At 38.4% G+C, this 16,478-nt stretch overlaps 1 protein-coding gene across 1 annotated transcript in view; it reads right to left on the bottom strand.

The window, feature by feature from the left end:
* The window catches only part of ush2a (Usher syndrome 2A (autosomal recessive, mild)), a 247,658-nt gene that overhangs the window by 42,295 nt on the left and 188,885 nt on the right, over window positions 1-16,478 (bottom strand). Inside the window, exons 66-69 of the mRNA XM_084719301.1 lie at window positions 15,070-15,268; window positions 6,115-6,222; window positions 4,025-4,208; window positions 513-670 (exon numbers count right to left, since the gene is read on the bottom strand). Coding sequence (XP_084575427.1) covers window positions 513-670; window positions 4,025-4,208; window positions 6,115-6,222; window positions 15,070-15,268 — 649 coding nt within the window. The remainder of the gene's footprint in view (window positions 1-512; window positions 671-4,024; window positions 4,209-6,114; window positions 6,223-15,069; window positions 15,269-16,478) is intronic.

Raw genomic sequence — 16,478 nt, forward strand, 5'->3', positions numbered from 1 at the left:
CAACTTTTGTAACATTGTGCCCAGTGTATGTTTTGGGATTTTGGTTAAGTGTGTTTGTGCAGTCATGAACAGAAAAGGTTTGAGATTTGATTGGTTAAGGACACATCCAGACAACCATGTCTACATTTTGAGATGAAAGGATCCACTGGTTCTGGAAATGTTTTTCCCAAGTTTCTACTTATACTAAAGGACAATGAGTTTTAATTATTTTAACTTTGCTTCAGAGTTTAGATTGTATGTAATTTTAATATTTTAAATGTGACTCACTCAAACCAACTCTGACTTTTAAACAGGCTTCTGAAATTATTTCTGGAGAGCAAGTTATGATAGACATATTATTAAGCACTGTTAGGTCCTACAGAACATGCCTCAATTTATCTTAATTATCATAATAATCATAAACAAGTTAGTTCTATCATCATAAACCAAAACAAACTTTCTAATCAGTGACGCAATTCTGATTCAAACAAAAAACATTTTCCATCCATGCATCCATTTATAGAGCTACTCACCAGGAGGGGTCCAGGCAAGAGAAATGGAGTGAGGGCCTGACACTGTCACATTGTGGGGAGGTTGGATCCCAGTGGGGCACGAGACTGGTGTTAGTATAACATATTTGTCACTCACAGCCGTCCCTCCTCCTGTACTGGCCTCCAGCTCATACACATACCTGAGGAGATGATGGGGTAAAGAGAAGGTGAAGTGAAGAGGCGTGTGGAAAAAGCAGCACAGAGACAACAGATGAAGGGCACAGACAAATGAGGGATCAAGTGAGAAGGAAAGAATATGCAGAAAGACGGTGTTAAAGGAGCAGTTTCACTCAAAACAGTATCAATGTATACATTTAATGTGTCAGGTTCTGGTTGAGATGAGATCATGGTTTAGACAGTGAAATAAAAAAGGTATTAATACATCCCAAATTTATCTTAAAATTTATAAGTACTTTCCACCAGTTTGCCATCCTGTCCTGTCAGTTATAATCTAATCCGAGAAAGTTGAATTATGTGTTATATGTGAAATCTTCCCTCACCACACTGACTGAAATATATCAATCTACTTTTCCACCCAGTACCATTACGCAGTACAGCATCAGGTCTGAATGTTAATGGGAGCTTTCTGACAAGTGAAGGGAAAAGAAGTGGTTGCAACTATAGTTGATTATTTTACTAAAGTTTACATGAAATAAGAACCAATCATTTGAAAGGTCATATGAAACAATAAAACACAGGGGTTTATGCTGCTCTCAGGCTCGCCTGTCATTTCATGTTATTGTTAGTTCCCTCAAGGAAATTAGCACCAGCCATAAACCATCACTGGTAAAAGTGGTTAGTAGATTACAGAAACAAAATAATGATTTAATTAAGTACATTTGAACATTTGTCTGTCACTGGCTGGTAGATGTTCACATTTTAAAGTGTTAGTTTCCCACCATCAAGTATATCTGACAGTGTATTTTACATAGTTTGTGCGATCGTATATACTTAGGGGTAATCCAAATTTGGTGAAGTGTAAAATGACCTAAAATTAAATTCTAAATCCTTAGCCCTGTATGAGCACAGGGAGGAAATTTATGTCACTCCTAGACTTAAAGGATCAGTGTACGGGATTTAGTGGCATCTCACAGTGAGCTTGTAGATTGCAAACACTTCAACCTTCCCTGCCAAGCATGTAGGAGAAATTATGAAAGCTGTGAAACTTGTAAAAACCAAAAAACACCCTGTGTGCTCCGTCTGTTCGTTCTAGCAACTGTAATATGGTGAACCACGCCCTCTGTGGACACACAGCTCAATCTAAGGTTAAAAAAAAATCAACAATTCTTATATTCAAATTATTATACACTAATTAAAACATACTTAAGAATATTATATTCCATTTCTGACATATTATGTCAATAAATCCATGCAGATCTTACATGCTGAACTTCTAAATGTTGACTGTGGCATCACATACACTTAAAAAAAAGTGCAAAAAAACCCTCAAAACCTCAAAACTAGATGTCGTGTGGCTCTCATATCAACAAGCAAAAATGTTCTCTGACTTCTCTGATCGTAGGCTTTCTTGTTATGATTAATTGATAACTTGAAACAACCTCTTGAAACCTGCCCCTTAAAATAGATTCACGTGTATTTGTGCGCACATGTCTGTATGTGAGCGTAAGCTCATACACTTGAGGTCAATGTCTTCCTCTTTCTCCCTCTCTGTCATACACCTTCGTCTTTCTCTTTCAGTGGTCTCTCTGCCTCTTTCGTCCCACTCTCTACCCCTCTTGCCCATGACATCATAAGATAGATTTCCCTTTTAAGAGCGTGTGGCTGGCTGGTGCTAAAGTCTACATTAGCTGTGTAAGTGGGCCACCGTTTAACATTAAAAGCCTTTAATTTGCTATAAACTCCAGCACACATGCATTAATAGACGCTGGTGTTGGGTTATTGTTCCTGTGCAGCGCGTTTTAAACAGGAGGCCATTAGCACCTCTGCAGTGGGTTAGAACGCAGTCAGGAAAAGGTATTAAAACTACTCATATGTTACTCTCAAAGACACACACACAGAGTAAAACATAAATAAATATTCCTCACTGAGACACACCAACTGTGACATGGAGAGATAGAAAGAAATCATGAGAGGAGGAGAGTGCAGCAGAGACTGGGTGTGCTGGAGAGGGAGAGTGTTATCATGGCATAAGGTTTCAGTGGGAGAATGAATTTAAACACTTCATCACTGGAAGATATTTACTTAAATGTAAACACCGCCTTGGGATATCAAAAGTAAAATGGTGTGTGTGTGTGTGGTAGGTAATTGGTGAGTGGGGCATTTGGCTGTGGGTGTGTGTGTGTGTGTGTGTGTGTGTGTGTCCTGCGGGGCCAGCCAAAGGGAATAGGTTAATTCTCTCGTCATCTTAGACACTTCCTGGGCTGCCGAAGCAAAGTGACAGCTAATCAACATTGTCATAAATAATCAATGGCCACTTTGAGCAGTCTCACGCACAGACACGGGCGCACACAGAAAGGCATGTGTGGGTACACACACACACACACACACACACTCTCACACACACAATCACACACACACACACACACACACACACACACACACACACACACACACACACACACACACACACACACACACACACGGATGCGGGCGAAAACGCACACGAGACCGGCTGGATAATGGGGCTGGTGCTCCCTGTGTAATTCTTGGCGCAGGGCTAAATTGGGAAAAGAAGGAAAGGAGGAAGGGAATGAGGCAAGGATGGGAGAGGGTGAGAGGAAAGAGAAGTGAATAGGAAGCGAGACAAGTGATGAGAAGCAAAGGGTCGGGACGGGAATGCCTTCTGGCAGACTATCAGGAATTAGGGAAAATTAAACGTCACACACACACACGGTCCTATCTTCTTTCTTCCTCCCTTTCTGTTTCTTTCACACACACACAGAGGAGATTGGAGTACTGCAGGGTGTTATCCCAAGAATTCTATTTGGGGTAAAGAGAAATTGTCTCCGGAGAGCGGAGAAGGCCGAGGAGAGAGGGAGACAGGAGGGAGGAAGGGGAGGAGGGGGGAGTATCATTTTACACTCCCATAATTAAAACAGAAAATCCATCTTGGAAAAAAGACACAGATTAATAAAGGTTAAATGAAAATAAACAGATAAATAAAATCTACGCTCCACTGCTGTCTGTAAGCAAAAGCCAGATCTGATTTGTGATTTTAATGTGTGTGTGTGGTAATGTTTGCGTCTGTCATTGGCATGTCAAATATTTGCTCATTAAATGACACAAACAGACATATACAGAGTGCAGTCCTGAGAGAGAGACATGGATGGGACGATAGGAGAGCTTTTAAAACAGGGTGACCCCCGATATAAACACACAAACACACACACGCGCGCGCATGTACACTCAAACAGGAAAATTTAGAAATAAAAGGGATGATTAATTATGAAGCTACAAGTGAAGTGTGTTTATGTGTGTGACTTCTGCACACTTGCACATGTTTGCATTCATGTGTGTGAGAGCTTGCTCTCTACCTGCGGTTTGGCAGGAGTCCAGTGTCAGTATAATTCTGGTCACGGTGGTCTCCGGTAAAAATAGTGTGAGCGTCTCTGTTTAGTTTGTACTGGGAGATGTGTCCATTAGCCTGGTTTGGCTCATCCCAGTACAGCTCCACTGCAGATGTGTTTATTATCAGATGTGTGGGTCTTGACCATACACCTGGAAAGGGAAAGATGGAAAGAAGAAGACAAAGCGAGTGTTCTCAACATCTGTTAACTGGCATTATTAATTAATTAGTCATCCTTTTTCTGTTTATTGCTAACTAACTAACTAACTAACTAAATGTAAAGTGCATCACCTCATGTACACAAACAGGATTTCCCTGGAGAAAGACTTTCCTGATACCAACATGTGCAACAGCAAATCTAAAAGCCTGTTTTTTCTTTACCTGACAACAATCACTATTTTGATAAATGAGAATTAGACATTCATTTGAATAAGAATGCAGATTATCAAATTATTAAAGCATGTCTGAATTCTTAAACTGATGGACAAGGAAGCAAAGTTTTCTCATAAGATTATAATGAAACCAGAGAGCAAAATAACACAGAACTGACAAACAGCACGCAGCTGAAAAATTCAGCACTGGAAAATGAAATGAAATGAAATGAAATGAAATTAAAAGGAACACAAATGGTCTAAAACTCAACCATTTGCTTTGTTTACTTTGTTTAATTAACATTTAATTAAAATATAATTTGTTTACTAATACTCTATATAAACACAAACATGTAGTAAATAAATTTAAATCACAGAGATGAATGTTTTTATTAGGTATGTACTGATAATATATTGATCTTCGTCTTGATTAATCGAGTATTCACTTTTGAGAAGGCGAAATAAGGGAATTTGGACATTTTTTCCTCAAAAAAAAAAGAAAGAAAGAAAAAAGATATCATCAAAACAGTTGGTAATTAAGTAAATGGTTGACTTCTAATCGACAACTAATCGACTTATCATAGCAGCTCTAGGTTTTAAGATGACTTAAAATTAGGTAGTGAACATTGATGCACAAGCGTGGTGAGCGGTGGGAAGGAGGAGCTTAAAAAGAAGAAATAGGAAGCTCATAAAAATATAGAGAAATTATACACATAGAAAGACAAACAAACGATGCAATAGATAAGGGGGTAAGTGAGGTAAACAGAGGGGTTAAAAAGGAGCAGAGAGGAAGAATGAGATGGGAAATGAAAGAGGATAAATATTGAAACCGAAGAGGAGAGATAAATGTGCAATAGGTTTTGAGAGGAGAAAGCAGTGAAGAAGATGAGAAAAAGATATGGAAGGAAAAGATCAAGACAGAAGAGAGAGAAAAGAGAGAGGGAGAGGCGGTGAAGAGGAAGAGAAGCGAGAGAACATAAACAAATGAGAAGTGGATGAAGAGTGGAAAAAAAAATCATTGAAGCTGATTGAAGTTCTTCAATAAATAAAAATCTGTGACGCCATTTTAGTCAGGCAACAAAATAAGGCTTTGTTCCGCTGTGGTCAACAATGAGGAAGAAGAGAGGGAGAGAGAGAGAGAGAGAGAGAGAGAGAGAGAGAGAGAGAGAGAGAGAGAGAGAGAGAGAGAGAGAGCGAGAGAAAGGTGAAGGGTAGCGAAAAAAGCATTGGGAGACCAAAGAAGGACAAGAGAGGGGGAGGATTCAAAAAAGGAGAGCAGTGGGAGGAGAAATGTGTAGTCAGAGGAGCGGAGGTGAAAAGGAGAGAAATTATCTGAAAGAAGGAATCAGTAAAGGACACAGACAAAGGTCCATTGTTAAGACAGTTTATAAGCATTCATTCAGTATTTATCAAAATCAGAATATCTTAAAGAGCTTTCATAATAATCATAATGAACCCTAATTATACATTTAAAACAATGTAATATATTATTTTTGTGCTCATGTCACATTTGACATCAGTGCTACATTTATTTGAAATAAAAATCTATGGCTTTTGGATTTTTTTGGATTTGACAGGCATAGAAAATGTTTAAGACCTGTGGAGTGACCACTAATTTGCAAATAACTATATAACATAACTAAATGAAGACAAACAGAGAATTCCTAAAATGCGTGTGCGTGCGTACCAGCAGGAGAGTCTTGCAGGGTGCGTCCTGTGGAAGGTAAGCTGGCTCCACATCCAACAGCTGTACAGGCCACCAGCACAAAACTGTAGTCTGTGTACGGCTGCAAACCTGTAACACACAGACAAAGGTGAATATATACTAAAAAAAAAAAAAAAATCACATTACATGTACACTTATTATTTCCTATGTCCAGATTCTTTTTTATTTTCATCACAATAAACTGTGCAGATGACAGAGGACACGCAGCATAGAGGGACAAAGAGAGAAGATAAAACAACAAAACGTAAATAGGGGAAAAAGTAAAAGACAAAGAGGAGAGCTTGCCTGGCCCGTATCACTAGCTCTCTTCCCAACCTTTTTCTCTCTCTATCCATTTCACTCACCCTCCCTCTGTTCTTTCCACAGTCTCTCAACGGATGGATCCATATCTGTCGGTGTTAAATTATGCATGCCATAACTCAATAATGAAACAACGTAAAGATGGGCAGCCGCGGAACTGACATGGGATAGGACCGGTCCAACGCTGTAATGTCATCAGCTTTTGATCTATGATAATTATGATACCTTGGTATGCGTTTAGGCTACAGCGTCCAGACATGATTTATTTATAGGCACCCGCTATGCAGTCTAAAAGAAATCACACAGCGACTGAGTGGTCCTTTAACTGCAACCAGAGGAAACCAATTCTTGGTGTTATGTTGAACCTTTACTAGTGAGATTAAAATACTTGAAGCTGCTAAAAATCCCTCATGTACCCAAACAAAGTTGTCCTCGAGTTAGAACCACTTTCTCATGATTGACAACCTTTGTTTCCCTCAGATTTATTTTCTGCTTGGTTCTTGGTGTGAGGTGGATGGATGAGGATGACTGGATGAATACAAATCTTTAATGCTGTCATGGGGAAGTTTTATGGTCATTCACTTGACAGCCTACAACAGCTTACAAATCAAATTCAAGGGAAATGAAACAACTAAAACGACTTTATTCTAAAAGGATGACTGCAAAAACGAGCTTTGGCATTGTATAATACAGTGTGTTGAATTCTTTATTTCAGCTTTAAATCTGGAAAGTAATGCAAATTTCACAACATTAATGATTTATGATAGATTAGATACATGTGTTTGAATATTCAGAAACATTTAGGTAATTACTTTTCTCATACTTACTAGTATGTTTTATTATGATATTAATTTAGACTAAAAAATCCTGCTTAACAGAAAAAAAACAAATGCATCATAAACTATGTTCTCCTTCATTTAAGTGAAAATTCTTTTATTCTGAAGCTTTGCTTTTGTATGTTTATTACTGAAGGGCAACTAGACAGTGCAGGATAAAAGGGGAGATAGAATTTAATGTCACTAATATTACAAATGAGTTATCACACCTGTAATTTAGTGTAAAAAGACAATAAAATATACTGGGTAAAATAACATCTTTTTAATATAATTAAGCTAATAATCTAAATTACATACACAGTTTCCAACTGTGTATGTTTGGCAACTGAGAAAATGAGAGGGACACCCTACTGTGTGTCTCAGCTGCTGTATGCATGATGGTACCCACCCTATGTTTGACGGCAGAGAACATGTGCACCAACACACACATACACACACGGCAGAGTGCAGCACCACGGTTTCCTCACGTCTCTTTCTACTGCTTAGCCTGCTTAACATGCCTCGCAGCCTGCCACGCTTAACCCACCTCTGATCAATGTGTGTGTGTGTGTGTGTGTGTGTGTGCAAATGCTCTCACAATGTTGCCCTGTGTTTGGGTTAAATAAAGGAAATCTGCCAGCCATACAAAAGTACTACAGCTGAAGCGTAAGGCTCTGTTACACTATTTAACTGTGCAACTAAGCGTGTGCATATGCATGTGTGCACTCTAGCATAGTAAATGATATCTACACTGCAAGTGATGTCATTTGTGGCAATACTGAATAAAGTGGTAACCTTTCACTACGTTTTCGTACATACGGAGAGACCGAGTGTCCTGACGGGAATCAGAAAGGGGGTGAAAACTGGAAAGATGCTGTGTTATAATATTTAACACAGACCACATGTACATAAGTTTATGGGGCAAAGAAGACGCGTGGAAAGAGTTTCAGAGCTATAGAAAATCAGAGATTTGACGAGATCTTTTTGTGTAGGCTGAATATTCAAAATGCTTTTAAGTGTTGCCTGTGCCAATTAATTACCACCTGAACTCAGCTCAGGAAGCAGAGTGGACTGATCAGACAACAAGCTTGTAAAAGTTGATTTATGAGTTCCGACCTCGAAGAAATGAGCAGAAACTAAAAAGAGAAGCATCACCTGATTCTCCAACCACTCTGTTTCCTGCTATCTTAGACATAAAACTAAACAAAGACAATTTAACTTCTTATTCAACACATGTTTGCAGGCAGATGAATGGACACACAGACACACACACGCACACACACACACACGCACACACCTTTGATGTTTCTTGGTGTTTCAAATCATTTTAACAGTCAGCCTGAAGAGGGCAGTGTTGGTCTACTGGAGAAATTACACCATGTATACCATGGTGTGCAAGCATCAAAACGTGTGTGTGCGCATACCTATATGTGCGCGTACCCGTGCATACACATGTGCTCCTACGTGCTTGATTATGGAAAGACAGAGGAAGCTTCAATCATTTTAACAGTGATCACCGGGAAGTGAAAAACGGGTGGAGGGCGTTTTGATGTGAACAGCCCGCGGCTCACTAACACAGAGTGAGACAAGGCTGTAACTGTCATCGTAAGAGCTGGACACAGCGGAGACTTGTGTGTGTTTGTGCAAGACACAGACAGAAACACAGAGAAAGAAGAGACTTTGTCAGTAAGACAGAGTAAAGAGGTGGTGTTTACACTGAAGTAAAAAAAAAAAAGTCAAAAAAAGAGACTGCATGTGAGGAAGAGAACAAACAAGAAACGGAATTGTGAGACTGTTGTTGTGGATTTCTCTTAAGGACGTGCGTGTGTGTTGCTGTGGTGCAGTGAGAATAACTGATTTAAAATGGCATTTTATTGACAGGTTGCCGTTCCCTGTTTGCATTAGAGAATATGATAGGATGATGGGTGCAGGCCGCAATACCACGCCAGATACTTGATACACCACATAGAGAGAGAGAGAGAGAGAGAGGTGGTGAGGTGAAAGAGAAGATGGAAAGAAGGTGGGAAAGCCAGGCAGGAGAATAAGAGGAGACAGAAATGTGAGGACAGCTAAGAAAGACAAGAAAGAGGTTAAAATGGAAAGCTAAGGGAAAGAGAAGAAAGAGAGGGGTGGTACAATGAAGTGCAAGACAGGATATGGAGAAAGTAGAAATGTTGAGGAAAAGAAGAAAACAAGTATGAGAAAAACAAAATTTGCTTAACTTTCACAAGAAAGAGAAAGAACAAATGATGCACCCTGAACAAGCAAGAAAACGAAAGAAAAAACAGAGAGGCAGAGAGGGAGAGAGAGGAGAGGTTTGATAACACCTCTCCTAAATAATTAAGAGTTTGACTTCCTGTCTGTGGCTCCCTAATGCAGAGACCGTCTGGGATGGAACAATGAGATCAGGTTCACACACACACACACAAGAATGTACGCACACACACACACAGAGAGAGGGAGAGATTCCCTAAGAAAGTAACCCTGCAGGTAAAACTTATCGTGTAAGTGCATTTCGTCACTGTCTGGCGGAAACTCCTGTTACTTTTCAGCAAAATAAAAATGTCTTTTTTTATTGAAAACCATGCTGTCAAAGTTTGCAGCTCTTTTTAATACTTTTTACTGGGTAAATGACTGTAAACCAAAAGCTCCAAAAGCACTGAATAATGGAAAATAAATGAATAAATAAAAATGACAACAAATCAGCAATATGCAAAGATGGACACATAATAACACACAGACTTAACTTGCACACATATATACAGAGATCTCAGTGTGGAAGATGAGGCCAGAAAGGTGATAATGAAAGAGGTATGAATGTTTCCCCTTAGAAGAATTGCTGCAATTTTCACAGATAAATATTTTAATTTGTGATTCGAAAGCTACTTTGTTTGTTTATTATTAGATCAATATTTCTTAATATCAGCAGAATCTTGAAAAAGCTATTTTTTTCAAATAAAGGAGAAAAGAAAGAAAATTCATGAGTGTATCACTCCAATCTCCAGTCTGTTTCTGACCAACTGTACATTCCATATTCTTTGGTTATAGCTCTGATTCACTGATTTTGATTGAGAGTTTGGCCACACAGGGTAGTTTGAGGTGTGAAAGAGTTAACAAGGAGAAGCTGGAAATTACAACTGAGTCCTAACTTTAGTTGAGACCAAACAGTTTTTTTTAAACAATCTTTTCTCATCACTTTTCTCTCTCTCTCACACACACAGACAGACACACACACAGAGCCTGACATTGTTTATTGCCTTGGCCTACCATGTTTTGGTAGGACATTTTGAGCTCATTTAGGCTTTTATTTTCAAACAATGAACACACAGTATCTGGATCTACAACAAAGGTATGTTAAACCAACTGTAGTATCTTAAAGTAAATATTTAAATGTATATACATTTTGCTTGATTATGTCTAGACCAGTTTGTTTCCATTTATTATTGTTGACCCTAAAAAAATCACTTCTTCTCACCATTATGGCCTCCCTCAGTCTGGTCCTTTGTTTTATCAAGACAACAGAGGGAGGACAGACTTGGGGCCTGAACAGTAGAGCATTCAGGCTGGTAACATGTTGTTCAGCTGGGTAACATGTTGATCCACGATATCTCTGACAACATTCCTCTTTACTACCAACCGACTGCGTTCCTCCTTTTTACTGCAATCCTGAAAGCCCAAAAGTTAGAAGCGGGAGGTTGTTAACTAGCTGGATGAAAGACTCTTTCTGCACACTGTAACGCTGACATTTCTCATGACAGACATATTCAGGATTGGTACATGAAAAGAAAAGTTCTTGTCTATCTCCTGTCCTCCTTTTCCCTTGTCGACCTGGCTGTACCTATAGCGGGGACCAATCAGAACATGGACTACAGGGGAAACACATTAATAAATAAAAGAACATACTCTATTCCCTGCTGTTCTGAATTAATAATGAGCCTACAAAAGACCAATTAAACACATGATTAATGCCATAATCTATATAATTGCAGGCAATAACTCATTGTGAGCTAATGATAGCAATACTTAATATCGATTCACATGGGGTGTCTTTGTACAGTAGTGCTTAATTCTTTCTATGAAGTGTCACTTTTCAGAACTGCTTAAACTGCTATTAATAAGGGTCTATTTCTTGCTTTTCCTACGGCAAATCATTGATAAACATGAAGCCATAAATTTGTTTTTATAATTTTAGTTTCTGGCATCACAGAGGCTGCCGCTTACTTTGGGAATTTTCACTCTAACGGCGCAAACCAGTTGGAAAACTAACATTGACTTTAGGCCTACAGAGAAATGACTCACCACTTACTGAGGCTCCACTCACCCTGTTAACTTTTAAGGCAGACATGACAAAATGCCATTAATAAGTTCAAGTTTGGAGTTTGATGTTTTTATTTATTGAATGATTTTTAATTTATTTACCTTATTTTTCTGTTTAGTTTTATGATGGGATTTCTTCAGTACCTGCTTATAAACATTTTTATAAAAATTTTAGTGCTTTAATTAATTACAAAGTCACTGGTTTGTGTGTGTGGGTTACTGTGTTATTGTGTGAAGCACTTTGTGTTACATTTTGTTTGTATGAAAAGTGCTATACAAATAAAATCTACTAGATTGTCTGAATTTCATGGGTTCTTATATTTAAAGAGGTGACATTTTGGAACAATATATAAAAACTGTATTTTAATCCCTAAAGCAACAAGTATTCTTCTGTTTCACGATTACTGTTTCAAAATTTAATAAAATAACAGTACCACTACTATTATTTTACTATTAAAGATATGAACGTTTATTGATTAATTAATGCCTTGCTGACAAAAATGATTTTGATAGAAAATACTTCATTGGATCAAGCAACTTACAACACTGCAAGAGTGATTCAATCTAAAATTGACATTTTTGTAGCTAAAGAAAAAAAGCACATTTCTCCAGTTTCTGTGGTTTGAATGAATGAGTGTGTGAGCTGTTTGAGCGTCTGTCTCTGACAGCGGTGAGAACCGTCGGAGAGATGCGGAGAAGATGAATAATGGCGTATTAAACATTAAGGATGAGGGAGTAGCACAGCAATTATTTCTGTTCATATTTCACTGAAAACACTTAGATATATCCATCCATCTTTTCATCTGTCTTACGCCTTCTTCCTTTTCTCCTTCATTCTCTTTTAAAAAGTGTCAACCTTTCACTCCCTCAGTTTGTATAATTTTTTGTTTTTCCTTCTTCATTTAAATTCACTGTTGAGGTTACTCGCCACCTTACTTACCTCTACCTTTCTCTGTTTCACTTTTTACTGGGCAATTTTTTTTTATTTTAATTTGTATGTGCACATGGCAGTATGAAACCTTGTCAACAGCTATGATTTAAAGGACACAGAATAAGACAAATAAAACATATTGTCAAAAAACAAAATATTATTACATTTATATGAAATATGATTAGTCCTTTGTTTTTATATCAGTTTTACTATATTGAATTTGGAGAAAGAGCAGATAGACCAAAGCCTATTTTCACAGTTAATTAACATATATTCTGGGACTGTTCTGAGCTGCAGGACTGATTTGGGATCAACTCAAGGTTTTTCTGAACTAAAGGTAGTTAGTTCAAAATTATTTGAAGTGGGGTTGTATGGGGTCACTTTCCATTTAATATAATTTTATATGCTCTCCATATTTAGAATATTTTCATCACTTTACCTTGTCTTTAGACAACGCTTTCTAACAAGAGACCACCGCTGTAAAAGCCAAATATTGTTCTCTCCAAACCAATCAACCAATCAGCAGGTTTAGTTCACAGAACACAGTCATTGCTGGTCTACAGCTTGTCTGATCTGTTAGTTTGTTTGTGTTACTGTGTAACTTCAGTGTTTTAAAATGTTAGTTTGGATTTACCGAAGTCACACAACAACACAAACAAAGTGACAGATTAAAGCAGTCAACAACACTGGTGTTCTGCAAAACAAAATGACTGATTTTGCTCATGGAGTCTGCTTGATTTGGAGATAGATAATGGTGGCTTCCCATAAGGAAAGGCTGTCTGAAGGCAAGATACAGAAATGAAAATATTCTAAATATTGGGCATTTTTAGGTGGCTACAGTATGTTTTGCATCTAACCCTGTCTACAGCAGTTCACTGCCTAGCTTCTTACACGGGGATCCCTCGCTGCTTCTCCATACTGGGGTTATGCTGACCTGCATCTATTGTAGGTAATACACTGACTATCAATATGTACCTAACACTACCCCCCCTTCAAATAATCTGAACTTCAATCTGTAGTGGCCATGAAAAGTTGATCAATTTCTGATCCTATATTATAGTAAAATATTGTGATACTGCACGTCTGCTGTTGAAACACACAGCCACGACTACAACACATCAGGAACCTAACACACACATCCTGTTACAAAGAGAGCTGAGAGAAATGACAGAGGAAGAGTGAGAGAGACAGATAAAGGGAGAGAGAGAGAGCGACTGCCCCAGTAGTGATTTTGGCTGAAAACGCAGGGTTTTCCAGTGTCTCACTGGGGGACGGGGGAATTTCACACATGCATGCTGCTTGCTTACACTGGCACATGGGGCTGGTACAGTATTACAGCACATTACCATCTCTATTTGGCATTGTTTGCTTTGCCTCATGCCTACACATACAAACACACATGCCCGTGCACACACATCTCCTGACCATACAAGCCAACCACAGGCACCATGGGACTAGTCTATTGGCTACTGGCAAAGCTGATGCCTGGTCCGAGTCCAAGACAGAGCACAGAGGAAAGCTGTGACGGGAAAATGTCACTGAATTTCAGCTTCAAACGATGTCTACACTTGGTTCTTAAATATTAAAAAGTAAAAAATAAAAATCAAATCAGCTTTAAAGCAATCTAAATGTCAAAATGTGAAGTTACTTTAACTATTCCAGTTACAGAAATTCAGAAACATGCTTAGTGTTTTCTTTTGGCATTTGTGTCTCTAAAATGCTCTGTTTTTATACAGACGACAAATGTTTGTTTTACAATCCTTCATGCAGGTGTTTGTGTCTGCATGTGTAAGTGTGTGTGTGTTTTGACTGATGGCAGAGGGCCAGCAACACAGCTCCTCCTCAGGGTAGATAAAACAAGACCCACAAATCACCCAGTCCTGACACCACAGTGTTTCTGCGCAGATCTACAATATTACAACAAGCCAACACTTCTGTTTGTCCGTGTATGTACTTGCTGTACTTTTTGAGCATTTTGTTGAAGCACTGACTCGTACACTGCTTTTGCTTTGCCATTTGTGTTTTAGGTGTGCGTTATCAGGTATGTGAGCTTGAGCTTGCGTGCTTGTCTCATATGCTTGAGTGTGTTTACGTGCTTGATGTGTTTTTGTTTCCTGTGTGTGTTCATGTGAGTGTGTTTGTGTCTGAGTAAGGGGCTGGCCCAGAGAGAGAGTGGCGGGAATCAGGTGTAAATTCAGTCATTAGATGGCTTCCAGAAACCAGCATACATAAATAAATTCATGACAAAAGAAAAAAAAAACACAACAGAGGAGGGGAGGGGAGGGGATGAGAGGACAGGTAAGCAGGAGGAGTAGAGCGGAGTAGGAGGGAAAAAGGGGAGAAGGAGAAAGGAGATGATTCCAAGATGACAAAAGAAAAGAGTAGAGAGAAGAATATCTGGAGTGTGAAGTGAGGGGGTGAGAAAGTGAGGAAAGAAAAGGGAGGTGTGGGACTAGAAGGAGGAGAAGAAGAAGGACGAGGAGAGAACAGGAACAGGAGAGAAACAGAGAAAAAGTGAAGGAGAAGTGAGGCATTTGATAATCTGACTCTCACCAGTCACAGTATAATTTCTGGGTCCATCATTGTGTGTAAATATGGTTCCAACGCCAGTCTGGTTCAGGTGGTACCGCTGTATCACCCCACTGGGACGAGTCGGTTCAGACCAGCTCACACGGAGGGAGTAAGGGGTTAAAGCTGTTACCACTGGAGGCTGCACACCCTCTGGGACTCCCTGGACTGTCACCGCCACCACCTTAACACACACATACACATGGACGTTCACACAGAAGAAAACACACAACAAATAAAACACATTTCTTATATTTTACAGAATGTAAAAGGTGTGGATAACAGATGGATTTCGGCTGTGATCATTTATGAATGTAATTAACAGGATCACAGCCCAATAAAAAACTGCATCCAAATTCAGGGCTTCTCTTTCTAAGGCAATAAAGGCCTGGTTGACAACAGAGAAAGACATTTGCTGGTGAGTTAATTTATTTCCAAAAAAAAGTAAATTTTTATGCTCCAACTTACGTCCAAATACTGACAGAATAGGAAACAAATGAAGACAAGACAAAATCTATTGAACAACCTGCATTATGGAAAGCCAGACCATACAGGCAGCACCATGATAAGCTAATGCATTGCGTTACCATATCTTTACTGTATGTAAAGTCTGCAGACAAGATACAACATTTTAATCCTGGAATTCACTGACCTAAAGGGATAAATCATGTGACTAATGTAAATATGTGTGAATATGATAATTTTACCTTGAGCAGTATCTCATTGTGAACATACAGTAGGCTAAGAGTTTGTTGTTAACATATTAAGGATTATCTCTCCACAACACTACTGTGTCTCCCATTCTGATGGCAACATGCCTCAACTGACATACTTCATCACTTTAGCATGTCTGCATGATAAAGAAACAGCAATGCAACCTGATAATGAGAAATAAAGTGTATTATTAATTATTATTCAGATAATGAAATTATAGCTGATAAATATTGCCAATAACAACAGATTTGACTAAGCATTTGATGTGACTTCTTAGGAAAAATGCCCCTCAGGTATATTTGTTAAGTTTTTGATGTAATTTACTAGAAAAAAAATTAATTATTACTATACAAAATAAATTCACATTAGTCAAAACTGTTCTTGGTTTTGGTTGTAAGCGAGATGCCAGCATCACAAAAATGTGAAATTATTGGTAATAGCAAGTAATAATCAGTTCTTGTATCAGCTGAAAAAAAAAATAACATATTTGCTTTTTAATCATCCTTAAACTTTAATTATGATATGATGTGTGCATTCCAATCAATAGTATTGACAAAAGATTAAGAAATTCCCAGTTAGACTCAGGTCATGCAAAAAAAAAAAAAAAAAAAAAAAGACTGCTTTTTAGTATAGTGTTGTGAGTGACTGATTGTAAATTCCTTGTGTAGTATCTGTGGACC

Source organism: Lutjanus erythropterus, chromosome 1 (assembly GCF_056507025.1).
Source record: "Lutjanus erythropterus isolate fLutEry1 chromosome 1, fLutEry1.hap2, whole genome shotgun sequence".
NCBI classification, from domain to species: domain Eukaryota; kingdom Metazoa; phylum Chordata; class Actinopteri; order Lutjaniformes; family Lutjanidae; genus Lutjanus; species Lutjanus erythropterus.